This window comes from Bacidia gigantensis (assembly GCF_019456465.1).
Source record: "Bacidia gigantensis strain McMullin 20006 chromosome Unknown contig_249, whole genome shotgun sequence".
Classification (NCBI taxonomy): domain Eukaryota; kingdom Fungi; phylum Ascomycota; class Lecanoromycetes; order Lecanorales; family Ramalinaceae; genus Bacidia; species Bacidia gigantensis.
The window spans coordinates 331,896-344,517 of record NW_025408603.1 but is presented as its reverse complement, the minus strand read 5'-3'; the positions used below and the strand labels follow the sequence as shown (position 1 = coordinate 344,517).

At 49.1% G+C, this 12,622-nt stretch overlaps 5 protein-coding genes across 5 annotated transcripts; 1 reads left to right on the top strand and 4 right to left on the bottom strand.

The window, feature by feature from the left end:
* Positions 1-162: 162 nt before the first annotated feature.
* On the bottom strand, positions 163-955 carry RPL24 (60S ribosomal protein L24; the record flags this gene model as incomplete). Its single annotated transcript, XM_044814865.1, has 3 exons — positions 163-504; positions 626-769; positions 905-955. 3 exons carry the CDS (start codon positions 953-955, stop codon positions 163-165), a joined length of 537 nt encoding a protein of 178 aa, XP_044667965.1.
* A 477-nt stretch (positions 956-1,432) lies between these two features.
* Positions 1,433-2,051, bottom strand: UBC35 (Ubiquitin-conjugating enzyme E2 35; the record flags this gene model as incomplete). Its single annotated transcript, XM_044814864.1, has 4 exons — positions 1,433-1,608; positions 1,656-1,787; positions 1,845-1,867; positions 1,918-2,051. 4 exons carry the CDS (start codon positions 2,049-2,051, stop codon positions 1,433-1,435), a joined length of 465 nt encoding a protein of 154 aa, XP_044667964.1.
* A 529-nt stretch (positions 2,052-2,580) lies between these two features.
* Positions 2,581-4,246, bottom strand: KY384_006367 (uncharacterized protein; the record flags this gene model as incomplete). The annotated part of the gene is made up of 2 exons (XM_044814863.1): positions 2,581-2,830; positions 3,606-4,246. The coding sequence occupies 2 exons, from the start codon at positions 4,244-4,246 to the stop codon at positions 2,581-2,583; spliced, it is 891 nt and encodes a 296-aa protein (XP_044667963.1).
* A 224-nt stretch (positions 4,247-4,470) lies between these two features.
* On the bottom strand, positions 4,471-6,624 carry KY384_006366 (uncharacterized protein; the record flags this gene model as incomplete). Its single annotated transcript, XM_044814862.1, has 2 exons — positions 4,471-5,750; positions 6,138-6,624. 2 exons carry the CDS (start codon positions 6,622-6,624, stop codon positions 4,471-4,473), a joined length of 1,767 nt encoding a protein of 588 aa, XP_044667962.1.
* A 428-nt stretch (positions 6,625-7,052) lies between these two features.
* KY384_006365 (uncharacterized protein) lies at positions 7,053-11,444 on the top strand (the record flags this gene model as incomplete). The annotated part of the gene is made up of 4 exons (XM_044814861.1): positions 7,053-7,183; positions 7,231-8,557; positions 8,619-9,841; positions 9,896-11,444. The coding sequence occupies 4 exons, from the start codon at positions 7,053-7,055 to the stop codon at positions 11,442-11,444; spliced, it is 4,230 nt and encodes a 1,409-aa protein (XP_044667961.1).
* Between the last annotated feature and the right edge of the window lie 1,178 nt (positions 11,445-12,622).

Sequence of the window (12,622 nt, the reverse complement as noted above, 5' to 3'; positions counted from 1 at the left end):
TAAGTCAGCAATAAAACGTGTGAACAAAGCCATTGATTCAATCCATGGAAATTGATAGTCTTGCTTCCTTGATATTAGCTAGACCGTCATCGACACCTCCACCGCTCACTTCATCCCTCTCCATCCCCGCCCTCGCCCTCGACTCTGTCCCCATTCATCCTCCTAACGACTCTTCGCACTGACCTTACTCGCCGGCCCCTTCGCGCCCATCTTACTCTGGATCCTGCCCGGCTGTCCCTGAGCCGCACTTTTCGCGCTCTTGGCTTTATCCTGCTTCTTCTTGCTCTCGCTCTCCTTCTTTTGCTCCTTGCCCTTCTCGATGGCGGCTTTGCGTGCGGCCTCACGCTCGGCGGGTCGCTGCGTGCGGCGTTCTTTGATTACGTCAAGACTGGCGCCTACGATGCCGCGCTGTTGTTTTACGGTGCGGCGGCTGCGTTTTTTGGCTACTTCCTGTATGTTGGAGACGGTTAATACGAGTTTGGTCGATGTGTATGCAAGGTGATGCTAGGGGTGGAGATAATTTGCGCGTCCAGGGAGGGAGTTACGTAGTTATTTCGAAAGAAAGGAATACAGGAAACATGTCGAGGCTTTTGTGCCGCTGAATTTTTAGGAGATGTAGACTGACTTCTGAAATACCCTTCTTATGCTGCCTCCTAAATAATACCGTCCATGCTATCCGTCTCGGGTTCTTTCGCTGGAGGAAGAGGGATTCGGTTTTGCCGTTCTGGAAGCGGAAGATCTTGCTGTCCCCGCGGACGTAGAGCTTACCCTATCATTTCCATGATCTCATTAGCACTTTCCCAACATTATCAGGGATGAGCAGGCCGGAGTGGTCGACTGTCTGTTACAGGGTCATGGCGAGCGGTTCGTGTGGGCTATTGGACGAGGACGATCGCGGACACACCTTTCCAGGATAGATCTTCTCGCCACTGAAGGTATCGTCGTAAGTACGCATTGTGGCGTTCCTAATTGATGCGTACTGATGGAATGATCTGTCTTTAGGTATCGGCGTGGAGCCGTCAATGGTGTTGGCAATCCGGCGCTAAGGCTCGCTTGATTTTATCGATAAGACCGCATAAAAAATCACCGCCGAAAGAGGTGATTTGATTTTGGATGCACAACCAGGGCAGGACTTTATTTAAGTTCTATGAGATACAAAGTGTTACCCAGCCTGAGTAGTAATCTACATCGACACAATATGTTGATTCTCGCTCAGCATGACTTTGAAATCCCCCATCTTTTATTCTTCAAGAGATCTCTCCTAACGAAATCTGCTCTATAAACCAGGAAACCAGTCCACCGCATGTGTCGCATGAAACATCTTTCATCAAGTTCTTGGATTGTTCGACGTCATAGGTAATTGCAAGCAGTTTTTGACGTCTGATACAGATCGTCCTTCTTTCACGCTTACATATGACAGCATATCGTTATTTCATCCCGAAGCGTATTGTCGCGTCCATTCCTTCGCTGTTTTTATAGCAGCAGGCTCGTCCTCTTTCCATCTCTGAGCCACATCGTTCGCCAGCGGGTCGTCTGGATTTGGAGCGCCTAGCAATGCTTGGATTGACAGAAGGATCGTTCTAATTTGCAACGCCGGTGACCAGTTGCCTAGCCCAAATATTAGCAAGAGTCTTCTATAGACTGTAGGGACCTACTCTTCAGCACATCTAAACATATCCGGCCAAGCTTGTCAATGTTTGGATGGTATATCTTGGTAAGAAATCGGATCTTTGGTGGTGTCATAGGGTAGTCATCAGGGAGAAAGAGCTCAAGCTTAAAAATACCGCCTTGAGGGGTGTAAGTATAGTCCTCTCAAGCTGCGATTCCAACGATTACCTTCGTACGGCGATTGATATGGCCCATGCACCTTTACATCGAAATATCGTAAATTGTCTTCATGAGGAATTGCGCTGATACCAGGGACACTGTGATACAAAATTGTCAGCAGGTGGTGCTTGAAGTAGTGCAGGACTAGGCATAACATACGGTTCGGCCATCAGCCTCTCAGTTTCCTTCACGATCCTCTTCGGAAGAGGCGGTGGGGCCGCCATAGAGAAAGTTCGCCAATGGGTCTGATAATAATGGTAGATGCTAGGTCCTTTATTGCACGCCGAAGGCTGCGATCATAGGAGAATTCATGCACTTCGAGAAAGGCTGAAGCTTTGGTAGGAGACGAGAAGCTCGGAGGGTATAGAAATAAGCGTGGGCGTAAGATGTGGAAGATTTCGCGATTGTTCCGAGAACACCAGTGCAAATCCTTGAGCTACACAACTTCGTTCAACGCGTGGGAACAAGGGAGGTAGGTTGATCTGCTCTTGAGGTATCTCGAAGAGTGGGCACGAGAGCTGCACGTCACTTTTTGACCCAATCCTGATCCGGAATAGCTTGATAACCCGACTTTATCAAGTCTTGGCAATACAGAGATATCAAAATTGTACCCCTATACTATTGCTGACCTCAGCTTGGCCCCAACTCCGACTCCACCACTTCTTCCAAAGAATAAGGATTCCTCATCAACGACCTCTACCGCTCCTTCATCCGGATATAACTACTTGAAAATTGAAACAGATCATCAGCTACTTACGCCTGGCGGAGTTCCAGTGGGTTGGCGGTGTTCAGAACCTGTCCGTAAATTTCCATCAGTGTACAAGTGTCCTCAAAACTGCGGCATTTGACAACCTCATAGTCAATGTTGACCGATAGAATGGGCGGATGGTCCATCGGATCATTGATTTCAAGAAACTGCTTCAGGTCCCATACAAACGGACGGGGACCGGCCGACGGCACAGATAAAAAGCTCTCTAGGAGTGGGATTCTGGATCGTAGCTCCCTTAGCCCCTTCGAATCCATGAGCTGGATAAGTATTCCCGCTTCGTATGCTTTCCAAAATTGTGTGAACGGGATGAGTAACTATTTGCTTTGGACTTTGGCTCTAGATCCGTAGCCGTCTTGTTGCGATCCTTCATATCTAAGTATGGCCTGGCCTTGTCATAGAAGGTCGCTATCAACTTCTGTTGCGCTTCATCTTTAGTCATAGGGCGCTCCAGGACACATTGAAATTCTTCAGGAACCAGGGAAAGTACTGCCCACGGGAATTCTCGGGGATGCTGTAATAGAACTCCTTGATCCTATCGAACAGGATTCCCCAACACACCTCTCATGTATGTCCTCCGCTGAGAGCTTGCCGGAGAGATGGAGGCCTCTGTAGATCCCCAGAAGGTAAGACATGTCCCTGCAAGAAACGACGTTTTTAAATCCGAAAACTTCAAGAATATCCTCATCTTCAGGCATGAGATCCCCCGCCGCGGACTGCCAGAGACAATCAGCGGAATTGAGGGGACGTTTAGAGCACGTGAACAAATGACTTCCGGATCTTTTCTCCTGGCACGAATCGCTGCAGAAGAATCCTCTGCTGCAAAAGTTGCACCTTCTCGTCGTCGGTCCCATCCATATATCGCAGTCATATTCCGGGTGATCTCCTTCTAGAATTGAATAGGTGCGCCGGGCTGAACCGATCGTGTTCTCCATTTGCCTTTCGACCTTTAGCACAAATAATTCGGTGAGAGTAAGTGAAAATAAGCTAATTATATCCGAACCTCGCCCACCTTCTGAACATTTCTGCAGCCCTGTCGCGTTCTACTTTCATCCTTAGCCGGTCCATCTGCAACTGTCTCTGTGAGCGCTCCTCCTGCCGACCACCTGAGACACTGCTTTCTCCAATGCCCGAAGTTCGTTCGTGCCGAATATGGCCCTCGACTGAGGCCTTCAATTTCTTCTCAACCCCCTTTTGCACTAATACGAGAGCCTTTGCTGTCCGATTGGCCTGACCAGGCAGAAGTCGATCTACACTTGCCACGGTCCATGTTTTGAAGAGGCGTCCATGGCACCCTCTTGTCGTGAACTGCCCATACGACTCAATAAAGCTATTGCACATGAAGCAGCTGAGCTTGCTACATCCAGAATACGGAAACAAACCCGATGCAGACGATCCATTAGCATTCAGAGACATCAGCATTTGAACCTCGGCGTAGACATTCTGCTTCTGCTTCTGCCGTTTTGCGAAGTCGCGTTCAATCTTAGTGACAGTCCAATTCTGGCCTAGACGGCTTTCGACACACAAGAAAATTTCGAGATTAGGAGGGAGAAAAGAAGGGAGAAAAGCACAATTGGATGGTGTTCGGCCATCGCCACTTGATGCAATAGTAATACGCGAGAAGAGATTTTCGGACGAATACGGAGACGGCATGATGTAAGAAGGAGTGTGGGGGGAGGGATGAAATGAAGACCATGAGAATATTGGGGAGTATTTGTTCCACAAAGCAACCGGTTGGGCAGAAAATCGCATTCATGTACCTATCTCCCTGTGCATCAGAAAGAAGCTCTTTATTGTGAGATCGTTTTCTAGATGAAGATATAATCATGATACCTATTCGCCTCGCCGTCACAACTCTTGCAGAAGCCATCGTAACGTCAAACTAGCGTGATGTAGCTGAGCTCAGCGGGGTTTTCAGGCCAAGTTTCTCCGTACATCATGCCATGGACATAAGCATGAGTGATGAGTTGATATCCTCCATACACAGGTCGCAAAATCAGTGGCATACTCAAACCCGCCACAAGCGCGATTCGATCACCTACTTGTACGAAATCAGGAGCTGTGCCCATATACGCTCTTTCTGTAGTGAAAAAGCATTTCCCCTTTGAAGCCGTTGCAGCGATCGAGGTATACCTTATCACACGATCATCATACATAAGTGCCCTAAGGATCCTTTGCTCCTCTGGAACACGCTGCATGCGTTTCCTCAGGTAAGCGTCCTTGACCATTTTTGGGAGAATCCCTCCTCCCGTCCGGACTATGCCAAGTGCCATAGCCCCGACGTCGAGTTCATCCGCCGTCATGATGTTGTACCACGCATCAAAGATTTCCCCAATGTTCTCCACTCCGTTCTCCTGAGGGATGTCATAAGTCATAGTTCGTCGCAAAGCTGTCCTGATAGGTTCGCCAGTAGGGTACTCTGCATGTCGCGAAGCAATCTCTATCCAACTTTTCAAGATCTCAATCGCCCTGTTGGTCTCCCGCAGAATGGTAGTACCCGCGGCGAGGCCGGGACCATCGTGATCTACCCCTACGTTGACAGCTGTGGAATGCGCTGTGAAAAGCTCTTTGCCTCGCATCATGTTGATTACACCACTCCTGTGTGCGATTGAGTCGATGAGCTTCCCAGATAGGTTAAGGCAAAGGTGATCTTCGGAGAAACTCCAGGAACTATTCGATGGCCCCGCAGCAGCAAATTGACCACGTTCGATGGCTGTTCTTAGGTCTGAGTCTTGGTATCCTAAATCAGTCCAGTCAGGTACCCAAGAACACAGTCCGGGTCTTCGACTATCGCTTGGGACCTGGAAGAGTATCATTAGGTCGTGGTCATTCTCAATCGCCATTAAAGCTGATTTCCTATATATCTCTTCGGTAGACATGTTATAATCAGGCTTGAAGGTTTCATACTTCAATTCCTTGAGAATGCTCAAAAGTGCGAAAACTCTGTCCTTATCACACTTTGCTCCTTTCTGTCGCGCAAATCCGAGAACATGAGAAGCGCGGGGTTTCGTGGGCGTGCCATCTCCTATACTCGAGAAGGATTCACGGATCGAGAGGTCTCGCTCGGCGCTCAACAAGCCCGTGAGATAGAATTGCAACAGCATTGCTTCTTTCCAACCTCCAAAGTAGTAGCTTCCAGAACCTAGCGCACCTATAGCTTCGATGACAAGCGCACTGTCAGTCGTTTTCGAGCGTCAGTAACTGTTTCCCACTGTACCTTGGAATAATGATAAAGATTCTACCAACACCGACTTGTGTGTAAGGTCTGACCGGACTCTTCCTGAACTTGTTTCTTAGGATGAGGAGATTTTGAAAATAAGAGGACCCACAAAGGGAGAGTATGATCTCCAGATTGCATAATTACATCTTCAACGCGAGGCAAACAGACTTCCTGTAGCGTCCAAAGACGAGAGAACCAACTACGCGCAAAGAAAGGGCCGATCTGATCTTCTGCTAGAGTTCTGGTGGCTTCGAAACAATTAGGTCTTCACTTGTATCAAGCCGTTTGGGCCATGTACCAGCGGAGGAGTACTAGATCGCTCACTTTGTTTCAATCTATCCACTGCGTGAATGACGTCGACTCTGGTCATCAAATGTTCTATGAGCAACATTGCATTGATAACAGGTCCGTCGCTCGCCCCTAACCAAGCAATGACGGAGTACGCATTCTTGTATATCTCACCCATCATTATAATCTGCTGGCTTCGCTCTGCTATTGCCTCTGTCGTCGATGTCTGATCAATACAAAGGCTATCGATCCACAGCACTTTCGGCGTTTCATGCCCTCTTAATTGTATTAAAGCATCAAGGCAGTTCCGAGTCGTCAGTAAGAGAGCTCCAGCGCAGTGGACGGGGAAAATCAATGACTCTCCTCCCCAGGTATAGGAGAGAGCGCTGTAACGGGGCTTTTCATCCATAGAGACCTCGTTCAGATCACATGATATGATAGCACTACGATCAGCAGCAGGATGAAGCGTGAGGATGCGGATTGAGCGGGGACTAGAGAGAGGCACATGGTTATACACAACCATCTTTGTGGAATTTTGTGCACAACAGTGAAGCATATGATAGATGGCTGGCTGCCGAGAAAATGGAAGGGCTCTGGTCCGGCAGTCCAAACCATCCTATGGGTCAAAATTAAGAAAGCGGATAAAGTACTCGAGGCTTCACTCCATTCGAATGTAAAAGATTTCACCATCAGTCGCTCATGGTCGACAAAAGGTCATAACAAGTTGATCTACGACGTGTTGTATTGCCGGCTGAGGCTGATTTTGCAGCCGCACCGTCATGTACAATCATGTCAGTTGCAATTCTCTCGTCTCGCAAGGGCTGACTTCTGGCAAACCTCTTCATACATGTCATGTGCCATTCAGCATGTGCGAGGGGCCTTTCGAACGAATCGCATCATCCTTAGTCCCTCAAGACTCCGAGACTGGAGATCTGTAAATCTTGAGCACCAATGGCAAAGTCAAGCGAGATGAGAACGGCGTTTGACAGCGAGACGTTTGGCAGGGATTGCTCATTTCGTCTTGACAAACCCGTTGGCTCCGCCTCCATTTCGCCATGTGGGAGAGACATCGTTCTTGCTTCGTATGTTTGATGTTTCATATCGATACCCTACATCTAACTTTTCCCAGGAAGGAAGGACTTCACATAATCGATCTTGACTCCCCCTACGCTCCCCCTCGCTACCTACCTCATAAGACACCATGGGAGGTCCCCGATGTACAGTGGTCCCCATTTGCTTCAAGATCATATTGGATTGTCAGCGTCTCAAATCAGAAAGCTCTCGTCTGGAATGTTGGCCTCGTCAATGCACGATCTTCAGTCGAATATGTACTCCATGCTCACAGCCGCGCCATTACGGATATGAATTTCTCAGCCCATCATCCAGACATACTTGCCACGACCTCTATTGACAGCTATATCCATTGTTGGGATCTTCGAAACCCCATCAAGCCAGCAATGACCTTTGCCGATTGGTATGCTGGAGGAACACAGGTCAAGTGGAATAGACAAGATTCACATATTGTGGCGTCGTCTCACGACAAATACTTGAAGATCTGGGACACTAGAAAGGGCGCAACTCCGCTCAAGAAAATCGACGCCCATGCCACCAAGGTCTATGGAGTTGACTGGGACCGAATGAACACGCAGAAGGTAGCAACAAGCTCTCTGGATTCAACCATTAAGATTTGGGACTATAAGAAAACAGAAACCTCTCCAGAGAAAGTCCTTCGTACCCCATTTCCAGTCTGGAGAGCACGATACACACCATTCGGACACGGACTCATGGCCTTGCCTCAACGGAAGGATTATGCCCTGCATTTGTATGATCTGAATGAGAAGTACGACCAAAGCGATGAAGGCCTCGCGAAACCCGTCTATAAATTCGGTGGTCATCAAAACAGAGTAAAAGAATTTCTGTGGAGAACAAGGGGCAACGTCACAAGCGAGGTCGATTATCGAGAATATCAGCTCGTATCTTGGGGATTGGATCGACATCTACGGCTTCATGAAGTAAGAGCGGAAAATCTAGACAAAGTAGGGTATAGGCAGGGAATGAAGGTGAAGCGTACCACCAACTTCACTCGACGAGGGGCGAAGTACAGGACATTTCGCGATGAACCCTTGGAGAGCGAAGAATCTCACTACTTGCAATTTCCAAAGCCTGTAACTCACGGCATCAGCAATGTCTCCTTGAAGCTCTCGAGTGGCTTTGGGAGTCAAGGTTTTATGAGCGCGGTCGAACATGACAAAACCGCCTCGGTCACGGACAAGGGTCCGATATCTTGGATGCGAGGTGTCAAGATTGGGAAGCGTTCGACTTCTCCTGGACCTGTGGACGTAACGAATGCAGTGACATCTCTTGCGAAGGCAACCGCGGCTTGGGAGACATTCGAGTCGTTAGGAGAAGAGATCACAACGTCCTTAGACAAATTTCCGAAGCTCAGCGTCGATGAGGTAGGCCATGATGTTTGCAAAAGGTAGCAATAATAGCATCATGAATGCTGACTTCATTAAGATTGACGTCCACGATCGAATGATGGTTGTCTCCCTATCTCGTTCTTGGGCAAGTGAGGTAGTCCCAAAGCAACTGCAAGCGCGCATCAGCTTCCCATCTTCGTATCCACAAGAAGCTAGCCCACTTGTCACGGTCGAGAACCCATCTTCCCTAGATCGTAACGTCGTGAACGGCATCTCGGCAGACATACTCAAACTCACTGATGGATTTTTGAGTCAGAAAAGGCACTCTCTAGAGGCCATATTACGCTATCTCATTGGAGAGCAAACTCTGCAAGAAAGCCTTCGCTGGCTGAACAAAGAGAATGAAGCGGAAGATGCAATACAAATACAAGACCTAGACTCCAGTAGTGACGAAGACGCTGATTTTGGTCAAGTCAGGTCACCAATGGACGTAGTGGGAATTGGCGAGTCTACTGCTGCTGTAAATAACGCTCATTATAATGTTCCCATACCACGAAGCTGTGGGGCTGTCTGGGCGTGCACTGGTGCTCTAGTCTGCTTCTTCCCGCCAAAGCAGAAGAACAATTCTCTTATCGGTCAAAATCGGTTGTCCGAACTTTCGTTCCCTGTCAACAGCAAGGAGCTCTTCGAAAGCTTTGGCAATCTACAGCAGGGTGCACGACGCCGAAATAACACGACTTCGACCGTTGAATCAAAGACCGCCACTAACAGCGATGACTTTGAGCTATCATCATCAAGCTCTTCATCCTCATCAACAGGTTACGAATTACTTAATTTGCCATTTCTTCCGGCTGTGCCTTGGAACATTGGATCGAAACGGGACACTGCATTCAACTCTTCCCAAAAGTCGGGCGGCGAGACTGGCTTTCCATCCACTACAGCGACAAAAATCGATACGTCTGTATCAATCTTTCGATTCGACGGCCTTTTTCCTGCGAAACAAATCCTTGCTCAGCAATATCTCGTTGAGCCTGGCCGTCATGCAGCAGAACATAATATTGTGGTTGCACGAGAGCAAGGACTGCTTGATCTAGCAGAAACATGGACGCTCTGCAGCCATCTCCTACCACAACCGTCCTCAGACACGGTCGGCTCAGCCGCCGCTCAAAAAGAGACAAGCGCAGATACTGAAGACGAGTCCGTCAAGCTTCGCGGGAGAGACAGCGCGATCGACCTTTCTCAGGACTTCAAACATGGGCAGTCAAGTTTTCCAATGCAAGCTGTCACTAGCGTGGGTAAACAGTGGCTTGTGGATGACATGTAAGATTGAAGCAGAATTCCGGATGGCGTGAGAATGATACTGACTTTGCACAGACTGAGCCGTCTAGAACGCGCCGGGGATATCCAGGCTTTAGCAATGCTTACCTGCGTTCTCAGTCGACGACCAAGTTCTAGAACAACCGAAGAGAGATCGGTGCTTCTGCAGAGAGATGGGTCATCCAGCGCAACACCAGCTAATGCACCTATGGTCAATTCCGAGGCTGCAGTGGATAGCTTCAAGATTTCTGTGAAGGATGCTGCCAAGCTTCCCGTACGACAAGATTCTTGGAGTCATTCCAAACCGACCCGGGAAGGTACCACTTCAATACGTATCCCGACAAGATCGGCCAAACCCTCTCTTTCAGCGAGTGCCACGCCACCTGGGTTCAAACCATTGAGACTTGGCCACGAAAGGAAGGCATCTGACCCTACGATCGTTTCAACATCACCAGATCCGAGCAAAGCCGTCCATCGTACTGGCGCCAATTTCGATGCTTTAACATCTCCCCTCACAAAGCCCGTTCATTTTCATTCGGCATCTTCTTCGCCGCCTAATCAGATGCTCAAAAAGCGCCCAAGCCCTACCGGTAGTTATATGGCTTCCACACAGCCTAGCAGCAATTGGACCGCGCCTAGTTGGATGAGTCGAAGCTCGACGCTTACCGAAGTGTCCAAGCCTGAGATCTCGCCGACAAAATCAGAGAAACAGAATAACAATAGTACTCTGATTCCGGAAGGCGACCTACCTCTGAAGTTGTCTCTCAAATTATTGAATGAGGACAAATTTAGAGAAGATGCTTACGAAGCCGCTTCGCTTCTCGACCCTGCGCACGAAGCAAAGTACCAGATGTGGCGCCAGGAATATGCCAACTTGCTACTTGCTTGGGATTTACCCGTCCAGAGAACAGAGATTTTGAACTTCAACCAAAGTCTCCCGCAGACCACGACTACTGCGTCCGAGGATTTGATAACCAAATTTGCTCCTACCAACGTGTCAGCGAATACACTCATAGCACTTACGACACGTTGTCCCTACTGCTCTTCTTTGCAATCTAACCACAAACGAAGGAAGTGTCAGCACTGTAGTCGCATTCTTCGGCCTGCCCTCTGCACTTATTGCAATAATTACATTCACGGTCTCGCCTCCCCGTGCCTCAACTGCGGACATTCCTTGCACTTCAACTGCCGCATCTCTGTACTCGCAGACGTGAAGATGAGTGATGAGTGCCTCACAGGCTGCGGCTGCACATGCAGCGAGCATGAAACATTCGAAATGCCCATGCAAAGCTCAAGACCGTCTCTGCCAACACATGGGAGAAGCGTTTCAAGTGGACAGAACTTTCATTCTGCTTTGACTGTTCCTCCTGGTGAGGGAACGGCAGGGAAGAGGAGCATGAGCATGAGCGAACGCGGTGGAGTGGGTGCTGGAGTCAGTGGTAAGGGTGGAAAGAGCGCTGGAGGCGACGGGGATGGAAAGAGGCTGGCGGCTGATGATGAGGTGTTCTTGCGTCTTACGCGCGCCTTGGGTAGGGGGAAGAAGCAGGATGGGTTGCTGTCGCAGGGGTTGAGGAAGAGTGCTAGTCAGATCTGGAGGGGTGGCTGATCTGTACGTTGGAAAGAAGACGTGGGTTCACGTACAGAGACGGCTGTAGCGGAAGGTCTTTGGATGAAAGGAGGTGGAAAAAGTAGGAAGATGATGCTAATATCCGCTTGGTTCTGGCGCGTCTCAGGTATCATTGATTGGGTATGTTGGATTTTGGTTTGTTCGAAGGCTTGTTGCATATGGATGGAGAGAAGATACCCCATACAGCGTTTGTACCTCATAAATATTAGGATAGTCAGTTCTTCTTTCGAATTAGACTGTTGTCAACCCGCAAATCTCTCAGCATCGTCCCCAAGTCACCTGCCCCAGACTATTTCTCCATCCTCGCACCCGTACACTCACCTACACAGACCGTCATTCACTCACGTATCCCACCAGTTCCTCCTCACCAATCGCAACCCCCAGCACCCTCATTCCGTGATACCAATTAGCCCCCAACCCCAGCGGGTAAAACTTCCGATGGGCTTACCCTTGTCAGCTCAACCCAAGCGGTGAATTCCGGCACCAAGGATTCGGCTCGCTTGGCGTTCTGCAAAGCATAAGGGCACCTCACCTCGCCTTTTTGCATGTCCTGTTTCTTTGTTGCTGCTCCTTTTGCTTCTTTTTGATGGTGGGAGATGTGTTGGGATGGGCGTAGGAGCTGCTGTACTGTACGTTTGAGATGAGAGAGAGCTTGGCAGGGGAAGGAGCCGCTTGGCCGATGACTATCGATGAGGGTTCAGGAGAAAGAGTGATATATGAATGGGCTGTGAGATGAGAAGGCACAAGTATCAGGAAGAGTCGGTTCTTGTTGTGCAGATTCATGAGAAGCCATCTGTGCTGGAGAAGAGACTGGGCTCAAACCTGAAAGCGGCGAGCGCTGCTGGTTTTCCGGCGTCGCACATGTCGAATGCGCTTCTTCGCCGTGCAGGTAGGAAGGATACCGCGAGGTTTGGGAAACGGTGGGTACTTGTCAGGATTACTTGCTGGTCTCTTGTACGCTCTGGTTATGTGCAATTGCCCGTTGAGCCGCAGGTTTTTCTCGCTTTGTTAAGTAATGGTTTCGACGGTGAAAGAGTCATTTACTCTCAAATCTGCTTTTGAGGTGAGGTGAGCCGTCACGTAGTGGTACAGGTAAGCCACAGGTAAGTCACAGGTGAGTCGCATAATGGTAGGTACGCGTCAAGTGTTACCTCGAA